The 14985-nt window shown below is 42.2% G+C and overlaps 1 protein-coding gene across 4 annotated transcripts in view; it reads right to left on the bottom strand.

The window, feature by feature from the left end:
- The window catches only part of CPQ (carboxypeptidase Q), a 636368-nt gene that overhangs the window by 440803 nt on the left and 180580 nt on the right, over positions 1-14985 (bottom strand). For all 4 annotated transcript variants that reach the window (XM_073550429.1, XM_073550430.1, XM_073550431.1 and 1 more), the window contains one exon: positions 9924-10131. In XM_073550429.1, the coding sequence (XP_073406530.1) occupies positions 9924-10131 (208 nt within the window). The remainder of the gene's footprint in view (positions 1-9923; positions 10132-14985) is intronic.

The following is a 14985-nucleotide window of genomic DNA, read 5'->3' as shown; positions in this document are numbered from 1 at the left end:
AGTCCGGTTTCAGGTGTCAGGTTTTAAACACTACGTGGGCACATAGCCTAACTGTCAGTGCTTTATCAGCATTAGTAACAGGAGATTATCACTACAGAAGTCGGTGTCCAATCACACCCCCACCAGCTTTCTGTCAATATACAGTGTAGACAGAAAGCTACCAATCAGTGGTGTGGGCGGGGTTATACACGGCTCAGCATTAGAGCTCTGCTAGATCTGCAGCAAAGAAAACTGTGATTCTATCACAACGGCTGTACCCAGTAAAGTAAGTGATACATCGCTGGAATCAGGGTCTCATGCTGATGTCCAATTGTATAGCAAAAAAACTGCTGACGGATTCTGTTTTTATTGAACCTGTCAGCTGACTAGCGTAGTCAGAACCACGGGCAGTATGAATCAGAGTTCAGTTCCATTATGGCAGACATTTACTGTTTGTTTTACTGCGGTATTACAAAACAAACAAACAAACATACTTTAAGACAGCGGTTGGGAAAAGCAGACTAGGATGACTAGTCACAGAGGCAGGTCCATGCTGGGTTCTTCCCACCCTGAAACCTTTTATTGACAGGCCTCTCCTTATGTGTGTTTGAGAAAAACATTTCTAATGTCACAATGATTATTTTTTAAGATTTTTTATTTCAATGGTTTACTATTCTTTTTAACTATAAATGTAAATGTAACAATTTCCACAAAAAAATGGGAAAATTGTATTATTATTGTTATTATTATTATATCACCTTCTAGAACATTAGATTATCTTCTCTCAGTCACTGTTGGATTAATTTGTCATGTGCTTCACCACAGGTATCTAACTTCCTCCCTTATATCCCCTTACCTGAAGATATCTATCCCATCATTAGATCAATCTACACTACATTGTTCATCAAGTCCAGACAGAACCCTAGACTTATTATCACCAACCAAAAGGACCTCAAAAAAGTAACTTAAAGGGGCTTAATACTTAACCAAAAGTGGTCTCCAACAGCTCTTATACACACGTGGTCAAAACTGTTGGTACCCCTCGTTTAATGACAGAAAAACCCACAATGGTGACAGAAATAACTTGAATCTGACAAAAGTAATAATAGATAAAAAAAAACCTATGAAAATGAACAAATGAAAGTCAGACATTACTTTTCAGCCATGCTTCCACAGAATTTAAAAAAAAAAATAAAACTCATGAAATAGGCCTGGACAGAAATGATGGTACCCTTAACTCAACTAAGTATCCTGTTGCAAGACCCATGACCTGCGACTGAGACCAAGCTTTCTGACACTGGGCAGCACATTTCTCTCTAGAATCCCTTGATAGTCTTGAGATTTCATTGTACCCTGCATAGATTCTAGACACCCTGTGCCAGATGCAGCAAAGCAGCCCTAGAACATAACAGAGCCTCCTCCATGTTTCACAGTAGGAACAGTGTTCTTTAATTGATATGCTTCATTTTTCCATCTGAGAACATAGAGCTGATGTGCCTTGCCAAAAAGTTGTCTCATCTATCCATAGGACATTCTCCCAGAAGCTTTGTGGCTTGTCAACATGTAGTATGGCAAATTCCAGTCTGGCGTTTTTTATCATTTTTTTTCAACAATGGTGTTCTCCTTGGTTGTCTCCCATGAAGTCCACTTTGGCTCATACAACGACGGATGGTGCGATCTGACACTGATGTTCCTTGCGCTTGAAGTTCACCTTTATTCAGTTTAGAAGTTTTTCTGTGCTCTTTTGTTACCATTTGTATTATCCGTCTCTTTGATTTGTTATCAATTTTCCTCCTGTGGCCACGTCCAGGGAGGTTGGCTACAGTCCCATGGAGCTTAAATTTCTGAATAATATGTGCAACTGTAGTCACAGGAACATCAAGCTGCTTGGAGATGGTCTTATAAATTTTACCTTTAACATGTTTGTCTATAATTTTCTTTCTAATCTACTGAGACAACTCTTTCCTTCGCTGTCTCTGGTCCATGGTGAGTGTGATACACACCATGTCACCAAATAGCACAGTGAGTATCTGTAGCCTCTATACAGGCCAATCACTGATTCCAAGATTGTAGACACCTGTGATGCTGTCATTAAACGAGGGGTACCAACAATTTTGACCACGTGTATGTGTAAAATAACAAATGTTGCAGGTACTACCTCTCTTAGGATCCAGTGCTGGCTCTCCACTGCTACTCCTGTCTCTATTTTGGCTGCAGCAGTGGTATCAAGACTACAGAGCACAATGCCTCTGCAGCCAATCACCAAGCTCAGTAGCTCTGCTGATGTAGACAGCACAAGCTGCTGATCTCAGTGATTGACTGCAGCTGTGACATCACTTCTGCAGCCAAAATACAGAGAGCAGTAGAGAGCCAGCGCTGGGGAGGGCGAGTACTGTGCTTGTTAATATACATTCATAAAGGCATTTAAAGGGGTTTTCCCGCAAACAAAAGTTCATTTTACTCAACAGATCTTGGAATAATAATTTCCGCAATTGGATGTGATTAAATAAAATGTTCCTGCGCTGGGAAAATCTTATAAATGGGCCCCTGCTGTGTACTGTGTGATGGCCGTGTCTGTCCGTACAGGGGCATGGTCTGATCATACCACATCTCCTGGGCTTTCAAACTTGGTATCAGAAAAAAAGTTGTGCTGACCTCTATATGTTATATTAAGAAACCAACACAGAACGTTGGACCTAAAAATAACCATATGACAATAAAAAGTAATGATTTTTGTTATGGACTAGATAGATAAAAATTTGATGTCCGTGAACACCTGGTAGCATCTCCAATGCAATAATTAAATTAGCAAGAGATTCTACAGTAAAACCAAGTGCTTACAGGAAAGATCACTGCCCCTAGGGCAGACTGGACATCTCCACTCCATACTAGGGACATCACAGGACACAATGGCAATGAACCATTTCTGTGCCATATCACGAATGATCTGCTGTGAAAACCAATCCTCAGATTTATCAGTGATTGGAGGGATAAACGGCTTCTGTGGCTCAAAGCGCCTTGAAAATCACATAAATGTAATACCAACCTAATTTATGTATATATCCTAGTCCTGGTTGGTGTGTCTAGGCTGCTCAGAAATTTGACGCTCATAGTATTCCGCTAGAATGTTGATATGGGAAAATATGACGTATATTAGAATGATATCCTGCACCCATCTGCCCCTGTATACAATTAATCATCTCCCTTTCACCTGACCAGATGGAGGGCTGTGGATGAGACCCTTTATAATATCTCATCCACAAAAATGCAGAGTCTCTTAGATCATTCCAAATTTCAATGGTGACTCCTCTTCTACAGGGTGGGCCATTTATATGGATTAACCTAAATAAAATGGGAATGGTTGGTGATATCAACTTCCTGTTTGTGGCACATTAGTATATCGGAGGGGGAAACTTTTCAAGATGGGTGGTGACCATGGCGGCCATTTTGAAGTCGACCATTTTGAATTGCATCTTTATAAATGGCCCATCCTGTAGAATGTCTCACTTTGTCAGACGTGTCCTGTCGCTATCCTGGTTATTTTTGTGCTGTTTTTGCCTTGTGTGTATGTCTTTTTTTTATTATAAAATCTTTTTATATCATTTTTGTAAGCACTGGACTCTTTTCATATACAAAATGTAAAATTTTATAAGTTAGTTCCTTGATGCTCTAAACGTACCCACAACTTTAAAGAAGGAAAGTATAGGCCGGTAGTGTGAATGACAGAGTGCAAGAAGTGTACCGGTCAGGTGCTTGGGAAAGCGGAGGTACGGGCGTATTGGCATGTTACCTAGGACAAAGGTCTCACTGGAATAAGAAAATGGCGAATGGTGGAAGCAAAAGGAGTGGCGTGGATAAGTGAACTAGCTGTGGGGTGCACCTCACTGATTGTCAGCCCATTGAGTGGATGGGTGAGTGGGGTAAGCAGGGTCCCGCTTTACAGTCATATTGAAGTCACAAGTGTTCGGGACAATTAGTTTACTTATATTGCTGATTGTAACCCTTTATAATGTGAGATAACAAACTTTCGGTTAGTACGTGGCCGCCTTTGTTTGTACCGCTGCTCGTTAGGCTACACTTACTGTGATTCTTATACAGCAAAGAAAAATCCAATAAAAAAAACACAACAAAAAAGTTCTTGTATATCCTGGTAGGTCCTTGATTATTGCTTTTCTGAAAAGTTGCAAAATGTCTTTCCTAATTATTTCCTACTTCTATTTTGCTATATACAGTAATGGATGTATCATTGCCCTTTGGTGTGCTGTATAATCACTATAAACATTACTTCACACAAAAGGTTAGTTAGCCGATATTTATATATGTACGGTAAATGCTTCCCATTTCTTGAGCACACACACAGAATCAATATCTGCTCACTGAGGTATTTTCTAATCAAACCAAATTAAATATTTATCTGTTCTGGAGGTTAATTTAGATTTAACTAAGACTAAATAATCAGAAAAACAGGAAATTACTATTTCTCATACGGCAAGAGAATTGTATTTTCGTAAAGGATTTGCCTATCGTAGAAAATAACTTGAGACATTTCATTATAAAAGTGATATAAACTATACAGTTGTGGCCAAAAGTATTGACAACCCTGCAATTTTGTCAGATAAGGCCGGTTTCACATTTGCGCTTTATGGCGCTGCGACGGCTACTAGTGCACATGGACGTTTGTGATCTGCGCACCCTATCTTTAGCATAGGGTGCGCAGATCGTGTGCTGGCCGTGCGCTAGCAGGATTTTGCCGTGCGCTGCGCACTTTTGAAGGTGCGCCCGTGTGCGCCGAAATGCAACATGCTGCGCTCGGCGCACACGGGCGCACCTTCAAAAGTGCGCAGCGCACGGCAAAATCCTGCTAGCGCACGGTCAGCACACGATCTGCGCACCCTATGCTAAAGATAGGGTGCGCAGATCACAAACGTCCATGTGCGCTAGTAGCCGTCGCAGCGCCATAAAGCGCAAATGTGAAACCAGCCCAATACTCAGTTTCTTCCTGAAAATGATTGCAAACACAAATTCTTTGCTATTATTATCTTCATTTAATTTGTCATAAATGAAAAAACACAAAAGAGAATGAAGCAAAAAGCAAAACATTGATCATTTCACACAAAAGTCCAAAAATGGGCCAGACAAAAGTACTGGCACCCTCAGCCTAATACTTGGTTGCACAACCTTTAGCCAAAATAACTGCGACCAACCGCTTCCGGTAACCATCAATGAGTTTCTTACAATGCTCTGCTGGAATTTTAGACCATTCTTCTTTGGCAAACTGCTCCAGGTCCCTGATATTTGAAGGGTGCCTTCTCCAAACTGCCATTTTTAGATCTCCCCACAGGTGTTCTATGGGATTCAGGTCTGGACCCATTGCTGGCCACCTTAGAAGTCTCCAGTGCTTTCTCTCAAACCATTTTCTAGTGCTTTTTGAAGTGTGTTTTGGGTCATTGTCCTGCTGGAAGACCCATGACCTCTGAGGGAGACCCAGCTTTCTCACACTGGGCCCTACATTATGCTGCAAAATTTGTTGGTGGTCTTCAGACTTCATAATGCCATGCACACGGTCAAGCAGTCCAGTGCCAGAGGCAGCAAAGCAACCCCAAAACATCAGGGAACCTCCGCCATGTTTGACTGTAGGGACCGTGTTTTTTTCTTTGAATGCCTCTTTTTTTCTCCTGTAAACTCTATGTTGATGCCTTTGCCCAAAAAGCTCTACTTTTGTCTCATCTGACCAGAGAACATTCTTCCAAAACGTTTTAGGCTTTTTCAGGTAAGTTTTGGCAAACTCCAGCCTGGCTTTTTTATGTCTCGGGGTAAGAAGTGGGGTCTTCCTGGGTCTCCTACCATACAGTCCCTTTTCATTCAGACACCGACGGATAGTACGGGTTGACACTGTTGTATCCTCGGACTGCAGGGCAGCTTGAACTTGTTTGGATGTTATTCGAGGTTCTTTATCCAACATCCGCACAATCTTGCGTTGAAATCTCTTGTCAATTTTTCTTTTCCGTCCACATCTAGGGAGGTTAGCCACAGTGCCATGGGCTTTAAACTTCTTGATGACACTGCGGACGGTAGACACAGGAACATTCAGGTCTTTGGAGATGGACTTGTAGCCTTGAGATTGCTCATGCTTCCTCACAATTTGGTTTCTCAAGTCCTCAGACAGTTCTTTGGTCTTCTTTCTTTTCTCCATGCTCAATGTGGTACACACAAGGACACAGGACAGAGGTTGAGTCAACTTTAATCCATGTCAACTGGCTGCAAGTGTGATTTAGTTATTGCCAACACCTGTTAGGTGCCACAGGTACGTTACAGGTGCTGTTAATTACACAAATTAGAGAAGCATCACATGATTTTTCGAACAGTGCCAATACTTTTGCCCACCCTCTTTTTTATGTTTGGTGTGAAATTATATCCAATTTGGCTTTAGGACAATTCTTTTTGTGTTTTTTCATTTAAGACAAATTAAATGAAGATAATAATACCAAAGAATTTGTGTTTGCAATCATTTTCAGGAAGAAACTGAGTATTATGTGACAAAATTGCAGGGGTGTCAATATTTTTGGCCACAACTGTAGGAGATCACAATATATACTTGAATAGGTCATAGCCATCCATCTGCCGGCTGCATAATAAATGAATAGAAATATTGTTTGCATTTCAGATGAGTAAAACATCATTTTTATTTTTTTATTGTCTCTTCTCTGTTGCAAAGATATTAACATGTAAAGTTTAGGTTATATTTTATGTTATAGTTTAACTGTGTTTTACCAGAGATTTGTCTCTGGGGGTGTGTACTGCTTCCACTGCATGAGTTTGACCAATCATAAGCAGAGCGTCATGCAGGGATAAAAAGAACACGCCCTCTTCTGTTCACTGATCGCTGCAGATACAGTGTAGAGATACAGAGTTGAGTTGATTTATGTATCATTACAAACAGATCTATCCTCACAGTGCTGTTAGCTCTCTCCCTCCTCTCACACTGACTGCTGTGAGATGACGTTTGGAAGTGTTTGTAATGATACATAACTCAGCTTTGCTGTATCGTTACACATTAGCTGAAGATATCCGTGAGGAAAAGAGGGGTGCTCTTTTTTATGTGGTATGTTGCTACCTGCTTATGACAGGTTAACCTCATGCAAGGGACGAATTACACGCCCCCCAGAGACAAATCTCTGGTAATGCCCAGTTGAACTACTATATAAATTATAACCTAAACTTTACAAGCCAATACCTCAGTGAGGAGGAAAAATTAAAAAGAAAAACATTTTACTCAGCTCTGCAGCTACTATACTATGATGTGACCAGTTGAACATATTAAGCCTGGTGAAAGCTCCTCTTTCTGGTCCGGATTCCCTATGTCAGTAAAAGCAGAGCATTTTAGAGGTGATAATTAGCATCCAGAGTATGTGTCTTCTCACAGGTAACAGTTGTAGATGGACGCAGAAAACCAAGTTATAATCACACTGTGCTCTGCTCTGTTCCAGTTATCGAGGCGGGACACAGCCTGGAGTAGTCATGGCTGTTGTCTGATCATACCCACTATTCAGTCGACTGACATCCCCCTCAGCATTATCACTGGCTAAGCAGAAGTCAAGCAACTGTGGATATGGTTGATGAAAGGTGTAACTGGCACATGCTGTGCCCCACAACGAAAATTGGAATGGAGTAGAGAGCTGAGCCATTACAACATCTTCTACTTTCACCGTTGACTGCTACACATTATCTGGATGCTAATTATTAATTATATTATAGCAACATTAATTTCAGGGTGCTGCACATGTGAAAAGGGTTTCCATACAAATAATACATATATAAAAAACAAGAACAATCAGTGGCGTAACTACAGTGGTTGCAGCAGTTGCCACCGCGACCGGGCCTGGTGGGTCAGGGGCCCGGTGACACCAGCAAAAGCTGCAACTGGATGTGCGCGCTCGAATGCACATACAGTTGAATTGTACTGCAGCGCGCGGGTCCGCGAGCCATATTACACAATACCGGCCAATCAGAGGCCAGCAGCTGACGTTGGCCAAAGTCAGCTGCTGGCTTCACAAGAGGACGCGAAGGAACGATGAGTACTTATTTTATTTAAAAAAATAAATAAATCAACGACTATACTACAATGGATGACTATGGGGGTGCATTATATTTTGTAGGATGACTATGTGGTGCATTATACTTTGTAGGATGACTATGGGGGTGCAGTATACTTTATAAGATGATTACCAAGGTGCATTATACTACTATGGATGACTATGGGGGTGCATTATATTTTGTAGGATGACTATGGGGGTGCATTATATTTTGTAGGATGACTATGGGGTGCATTATACTTTGTAGGATGACTATGGAGGTGCATTATACTTTGTAGGATGACTACGGGGGTGCAGTATACTTTATAAGATGATTACCATGGTGCATTATACTACTATGGATGACTATAGGGGTGCAGTATACTTTATAGGATGACAATAGGGGTGCATTATACTACTATGGTTGACTATGGGGGTGGATTATAACTTGTAGGAGGACTATGGTGGTGCTTCATACTTTATAGGATGACTATGACGATGAATTATACTTCATTGGATGACTATGGGGTGCATTATACTTTATAGGGTGACTATGGGGGTGAATGATACTTTATAGGATGACTATGGGGGTGAATGATACTTTATAGGATGACTATGGGCTGTGCATTATACTACATGGATGGCTATGGGGGTGCATTATATTTTACAGGGTGATTATGGGGGTGAATTATACTTTATAGGATGACTGTGGGCTATGCATTATACTACATGGATGACTGTGCTGTGCAGTATATTATATGGAGGACTATGGGATGCATTACACTGTATGGAGGACTATGGGGGTGGTTACACTTCTTCTATGGAGCCCCATGACTTCTATGTACACCCCGGGTGATTATAATTTCTTAATTTAAATTTTAATGTACAGAAGAAAATAAACAGTGACAGACAGGTACAAAGAAGGCGAGGACCTTGTCCTCGGGGGCTTATAATATACAAAGCTTGGAGGAGACTGTAAGTCGGGGGGTTGGAACAGCTCCAGCGTAGCGGGGTTATTGCAAATTGTAGGCTTTCCTACAATTTCCATGACTAATGGGCCGAGCTCTTCCTCCACCTTGAGCATTTGGCCCCATTCCACACCTAGCAATGATCCCCCCGCTTCACTAACAGATCTTTGACACTGTGGTCGTATTCATGTGTGAAGGAAGTTACATGTCAACAAAGTAGAAGAGGGCAGCACTAGTTGGGATATAGTCAGGAAATCGAGGCATGGAAGTGCATTGTCACGCCCGAATGCACTTCCAAGTAATTGTCTTAAGGGGTTTGTCCACTACTTGGATAACACCCTTCTCAATTACAATATTCCCCCCACGTAGGATAAAAAACACCACGTACTCACCTCCGGCGCCGGGGTTCTTATGTCACGGGAGCCTGGCAGCCAATCAGCGGCCGCTTCACTCTCACTTCCTTAGGAAAAAATTGACACCCAGAAAAAGTCAGACCTGCTGCTACTCTCCTGAAGAGATGGGTTTGGGTTGCACTTGAAGGTTTCATTAATTGAAAATAACCTGATATGTTACAGTAGGGAGTATAGGGGGTGCTCGGGAGAAATCTTGAAAACGGTGTGTGAGGAACATACAAGGGAGGAGGAAGGAAGGAGATCTTATGAAGTACCTCTAACATGCTGTACTTCTACTTACATAGGGAATCTGGACCCAACAGCTTGCACCTATCATGCAGTGTAGAATATTATGTGGCAATGTAATATATGTGTAGACTAGAAATAACCTTTTAACTTTTGCCTATAATTTTATCCTGAAAAACCCTGAAAGTTACACATTGCTCTGGACATCATGCTTGCAGGTTTAGAAGTTGCTACAGATGTTACTGGAGATTGCATACAAGCCTTACCTGTTAATGGAGAACGGCGCTATTGATCTGATCAAAGAGGCCACGGCCCCGACTTTAGCAGCCTCGGAGGCTCCCCTTGACCTATACTGCACAGTTTCCCCATAACTAATGAATGGCTGGTTGTAAACCACAATCTTTCCTTTGGCCTCCACTGATCTCCGTTGTAGTTCGTCAAAAGAAGACACCACAAGAACTTCCGCCGTTATTCCTGCAAAATAAACAAGCAATCATTACACTCATTCGATGTGTATGACATTGCCCTAGAGTAACGTTCACACCTGATACTCTCAGAGAACAGGGACTGCTATAAGTGTTACACTTAAATGGGTATGCTCAAGTTATAAAGTTATCGTCTATTCATCTGATCCTGATCGATGGGAGTTTGACCGCTGGGACTCCAACCAATGCTGAGAACCGGGACTTTTGAAATTGGTGGTCAATCATTTGTATTGCGGAAAAACCTGAGTGCAGCTCTTGGCTATGTTCAGCACTCCCATAAGAATGGAATGGTGCCGCGCATGATAGACGACCACTCCATTCACGTGAGGCTCTTTAGAGATCTGTTTCTTGAGATCGGTGGGGTCCCAGTAGTTGGACCCTAGTGATCGGGAAGTTATCCCCCATCCACTGAATAGGGGAAAACCTCCAAACTTGAAAATATCACTTTAGATGGAATGGGTACATATGAAGATACAGCAAAGGCCATTAATTGGCTGCAGCGGTCACGTGCCTGTTCAGGCCGGTGGGGGAACATTAGGTGAGCATACTTTTTCATTTTTAGACCATTCTGGGCGGCTAAGTTGTAGAAAAAAGGAAAGTATGGACAAACCCTTTAACCCTTTCGCGCCTGAGCCTGTTTTTGCCTTCGTGACCAGGCCAATTTTTTCAATTCTGACCAGTGTCACTTTATGAGGCCATAACTCTAGAACGCTTCAACGGATCCTGCTGATTCTGACAGTGTTTTCTCATGACATATTGTACTTCAGGATAGTGGTAAAATTTCTTAGATATGCACTGCGCTTATGTGTTAAAAAAATCGAAATTTGGCAAAAATTTAGTTAATAAATAACATTTCTCACATGTCTACTTTACATCTGCACAATTTTGGAAACATAATTTTTTTTTTTGGAAGTTATAAGGGTTAAAAGTTGACCAGCGATTTCTCATTTTTACAACAAAATTTACAACACCATTTTTTTTAGGGACCACCTCATATTTGAAGTGAGTTTGGGGGGTCAATATGACAGAAAATACCCAAAAGTGACACCATTCTAAAAACTGCACCTCTCAATGTACTCAAAACCACATTCAAGAAGTTTATTAACCCTTCAGGTGCTTCACATGAATGAAAGGAATGTGGAAGGAAAAAATAAACATTTAACTTTTTTTCACACACATTTTACTTCAGAACCATTTTTTTTATTTTCACAAGTGTAAAAACAGAAAATGAACCACAAAATTTTTTGTGCAATTTCTCCCAAATACACCGATACCCCGTATGTGGGGCTAAACCACTGTTTGAGCACACGGCAGAGCTCAGAAAGGAAGGAGTGCCGTTTGACTTTTTCAATGCAGAATTGGCTGGAATTGAGATAGGACGCCATGTCGCATTTGGAGAGCCCCTAATGTGCCTAAACAGTGGAAACCCCCACAAGTGACCCCATTTTGGAAACTAGACCCCTTAAAGAACTTATCTAGATGTGTCGTGAGCACTTTGAACCCCCAAGTGCTTCACAGAAGTTTATAACGTAGAGCCATGAAAATAAAAAATCATTTTTGTTCCACAAACATGATCTTTTAGCCCCCAATTTTTTATTTTCACAAGGGTAACAGGAGAAATTGGACCCCAAAAGTTGTTTTCCAATTTGTCCTGAGTACACTGGTACCCCATATGTGGAAGAAAACTACTGTTTGGGCACACGGTGGGGATCGGAAGGGAAGTAGTGACGTTTTGGAATGCAGACTTTGATGGAATGGTCTGCGGGTGTCATGTCGCGTTTGCAGAGCCCCTGATGTGCCTAAACAGTGGAAATCCTCCACAAGTGACCCCTTTTTGGAAACTAGACCCCCCCAAGGAACTTATCTAAATGTGTGGTGAGCACTTTCAACCCCCAAGTGTTTCACTAAAGTTTATAATGTAGAGCCGTGAAAATAAAAAAATCATTTTTTTTCCACAAAAATGATCTTTTAGCTCCCAATTTTTATTTTCACAAGGGTAACAGGAGAAATTGGACCCTAAGAGTTGTTGTCCAATTTGTCCTGAGTACGCTGTTTGGGCACACGGTGGGGCTCGGAAGAGAAGTAGTGACGTTCTGGAATGCAGACTTTGATGGAATGGTCTGCGGGCGTCATATTGCATTTACAGAGCCCCTGATGTACGTAAACAGTGGAAACCCCCAATTCGAATTCCAACCCTAACCCCAACACACCCCTAACTCTAGCCCTAACCCTAGCCCTAACCCTAGCCCTAACCCTAACCCTAGCCCTAACCCTAGCCCTAGCCCTAACCCTAGCCCTAACCCTAACCCTAGCCCTAACCCTAGCCCTAACCCTAACCCTAGCCCTAACCCTAGACATAGCCCTAGCCTGCCTACCTGCTTTTTTTTTCTTTACTTTTTTTTTTATTTTTGTGTTTTTTATTTTTTGTATTTTTGACTCATAGTAACGCCACTTCTCCTCTGATCTCACACTGGCAGATGATCAGAGGAGAAGCAGCGTTACTATGTGACAAGATCGCTGCCCGGCACATAGTAACGCCACTTCTCCTCTGATCTCACACTGACAGATGATCAGAGGAGAAGCAGCGTTACTGTGTGACAAGATCGCTGCCTGACACAGCTGTGCCAGGCAGCGATCAACTGTGCCAGGCAGCGATCTAGTCACACTGTAACGCTGCTTCACCTCTGCTCATCTGTCAGCATGAGCTCAGAGGAGAAGTCGCGTTATAATGAGGGAGATCGCCGGGAAACAAGCAGCTTTCCCAGCGAGCTCTCTCATTGGCTGCTGTGACGCGACGTCATCAGGACCTGAACCAATCAGGTCTCGATGACGTCGGGGGTCCCAGCACGCATTGTGCACCGGGATCCCCGCGTTATAAGGTATGAGGGGGTCCCGGGGGGCACAAAACCGCCGACAGTAGATAAACGTCGGCGCTGCACAAAGCCCAGCAAGCGCCAACGTTTATCTACTGTGGGCGGTCGCGAAGAGGTTAAATATTAGTGCCCATTTAAATCAATAGGCTGTAAGGCAGGCCAGGACAGGTCCTCCAGAGAGGGTCACAAAATGCAACTTCTCTCCTCTCTGATCAAGTGATGAGGATCCTGAACAGAAGACCCTCCTCTACTAACAATCAGGGCTGTGGAGTCGGTAAGCCAAACCTGCAACTCCGACTCCTCAATTTCTCTTACACCGACTCCGACTCCAACTCCGACTCCGACTCCACGACTCCGACTCCGACTCCCACACATATTGCTTATATTTAAGTGAAAAATTTATTGTAGTACAATGTGAACCTCAGACATTTAATCATATTTATGATCCCATAATCAAGATATTTAGATAGAACAGAATATATATTGGTGTACTACCCAGTTTTCATTCTTTTTGGTACAGATACGATATGGATAGACAGATATGGATAAATGGATAGATAGAGCAGATTTCTAATCTGCTTTTGCTATTGAAAACATTATCTATGAGCTCAAAAACCTTTCAGGTGATGCGGTTTTTTAAAAAGATGATCAGCTTTTGCAGCTGAAAAACGTATCCTCAAAAACACAGGAAAAACGCTGTGTGTGAATGTAGCCTTAGATCAGGAATAGAACAGCCATTTATAGGACATTTCATAACTTTCCCAAATTCCTATGAAAAAATATTCAGCACATTCTGCATTGAATTACTGTACCCAATTTATTATATATTTTAGGAGTCGGAGTCGGTCCATTTTATACCGACTCCAACTCCGACTCCGACTCCACCAAAATGAGCACCGACTCCGACTCCGACTCCACGACTCCGACTCCACAGCCCTGCTAACAATCCACAAATAGAGGAGCCACTTTAAATCTAATGGAACAATCTCTTTTATTTTTATCAAGCCAGAAATAAGCGATGCATGAGATTACAATAATTGCTGCTGTAGTTTAGAATAATACATTTGATGAGATGTTATATATCACCACCAGTCACTACTAAAAATCACGGAGAGAAATAAATAATCCAATTATTCTAATCATCTCCTGCTCTAATAGGAAATTATTATCTTCACACACAAGTGTCTGTTGCCGCACATAAATAAGGACCCTCAGATTAAGGACGCTTCTAGATGTAATGTGCTTACTTTCATCAGACGCTCGATGCTTGAATTAGAATTATTTCTTGTTATTACATTTTTATTCTTACATGTTGATCCCTTGAAACGATCAGTGGCAAATAAATAAGACAGGAGTCCTACGGTAAAGATCTCAATGAGTCTCCAGGAGTCACACCGAGGACATCGGGGGCCTGGATTTTGTTTCTACTCCAAGCACCTTCCATGACTAGTGGGCAGAGTTCTCCCTCCACCTTCAGTTTTTGGCCCCTTTTCCCGACCTAGCAAGGATCCCCCCAGCTTGCCTGACAGGTCTTTGTCACTCCGATTGTGTTGATGTGGCTGTGAAGGAAGTTATCTATCAACCAAGTAGAAGAGGGCGGTACTAGGTGGGGTACAACCAGGAAACCGAGGCATGGAAGTGCATTGCCTCAAGTAATTGTCTTAAGGGGTTTGTCCACTGCTCGGACACCACCCTTCTCAATTACAACATTCCCCCATATAGGATAAAAACACTACATACTCACCTCCGATGCCGGTGGTGTTATGTCACGTGAGCCCTGCAGCCAATCTTCGGCTGCTTCACTCTCGCTTCCTGACATCTGTAAGATGTTAGAACTCCAACTGCTTCCTCACGACTTCCAGATGTCAGTCCGAAAGAAGTGATAATGAAGCAGCCGCTATTTGGCTGCAGGGCTCATGTGACAGAACATCACAGGAGACTGGTCGGCAACACCGGAGGGGAGTATAAGA

Source organism: Dendrobates tinctorius, unplaced genomic scaffold, assembly GCF_039654945.1.
Source record: "Dendrobates tinctorius isolate UK_male_01 unplaced genomic scaffold, ASM3965494v1 ptg000165l, whole genome shotgun sequence".
Taxonomy (NCBI): domain Eukaryota; kingdom Metazoa; phylum Chordata; class Amphibia; order Anura; family Dendrobatidae; genus Dendrobates; species Dendrobates tinctorius.
The sequence above is the reverse complement of the archived record's forward strand: the minus strand, read 5'-3'. Positions and strand labels throughout refer to the sequence as shown.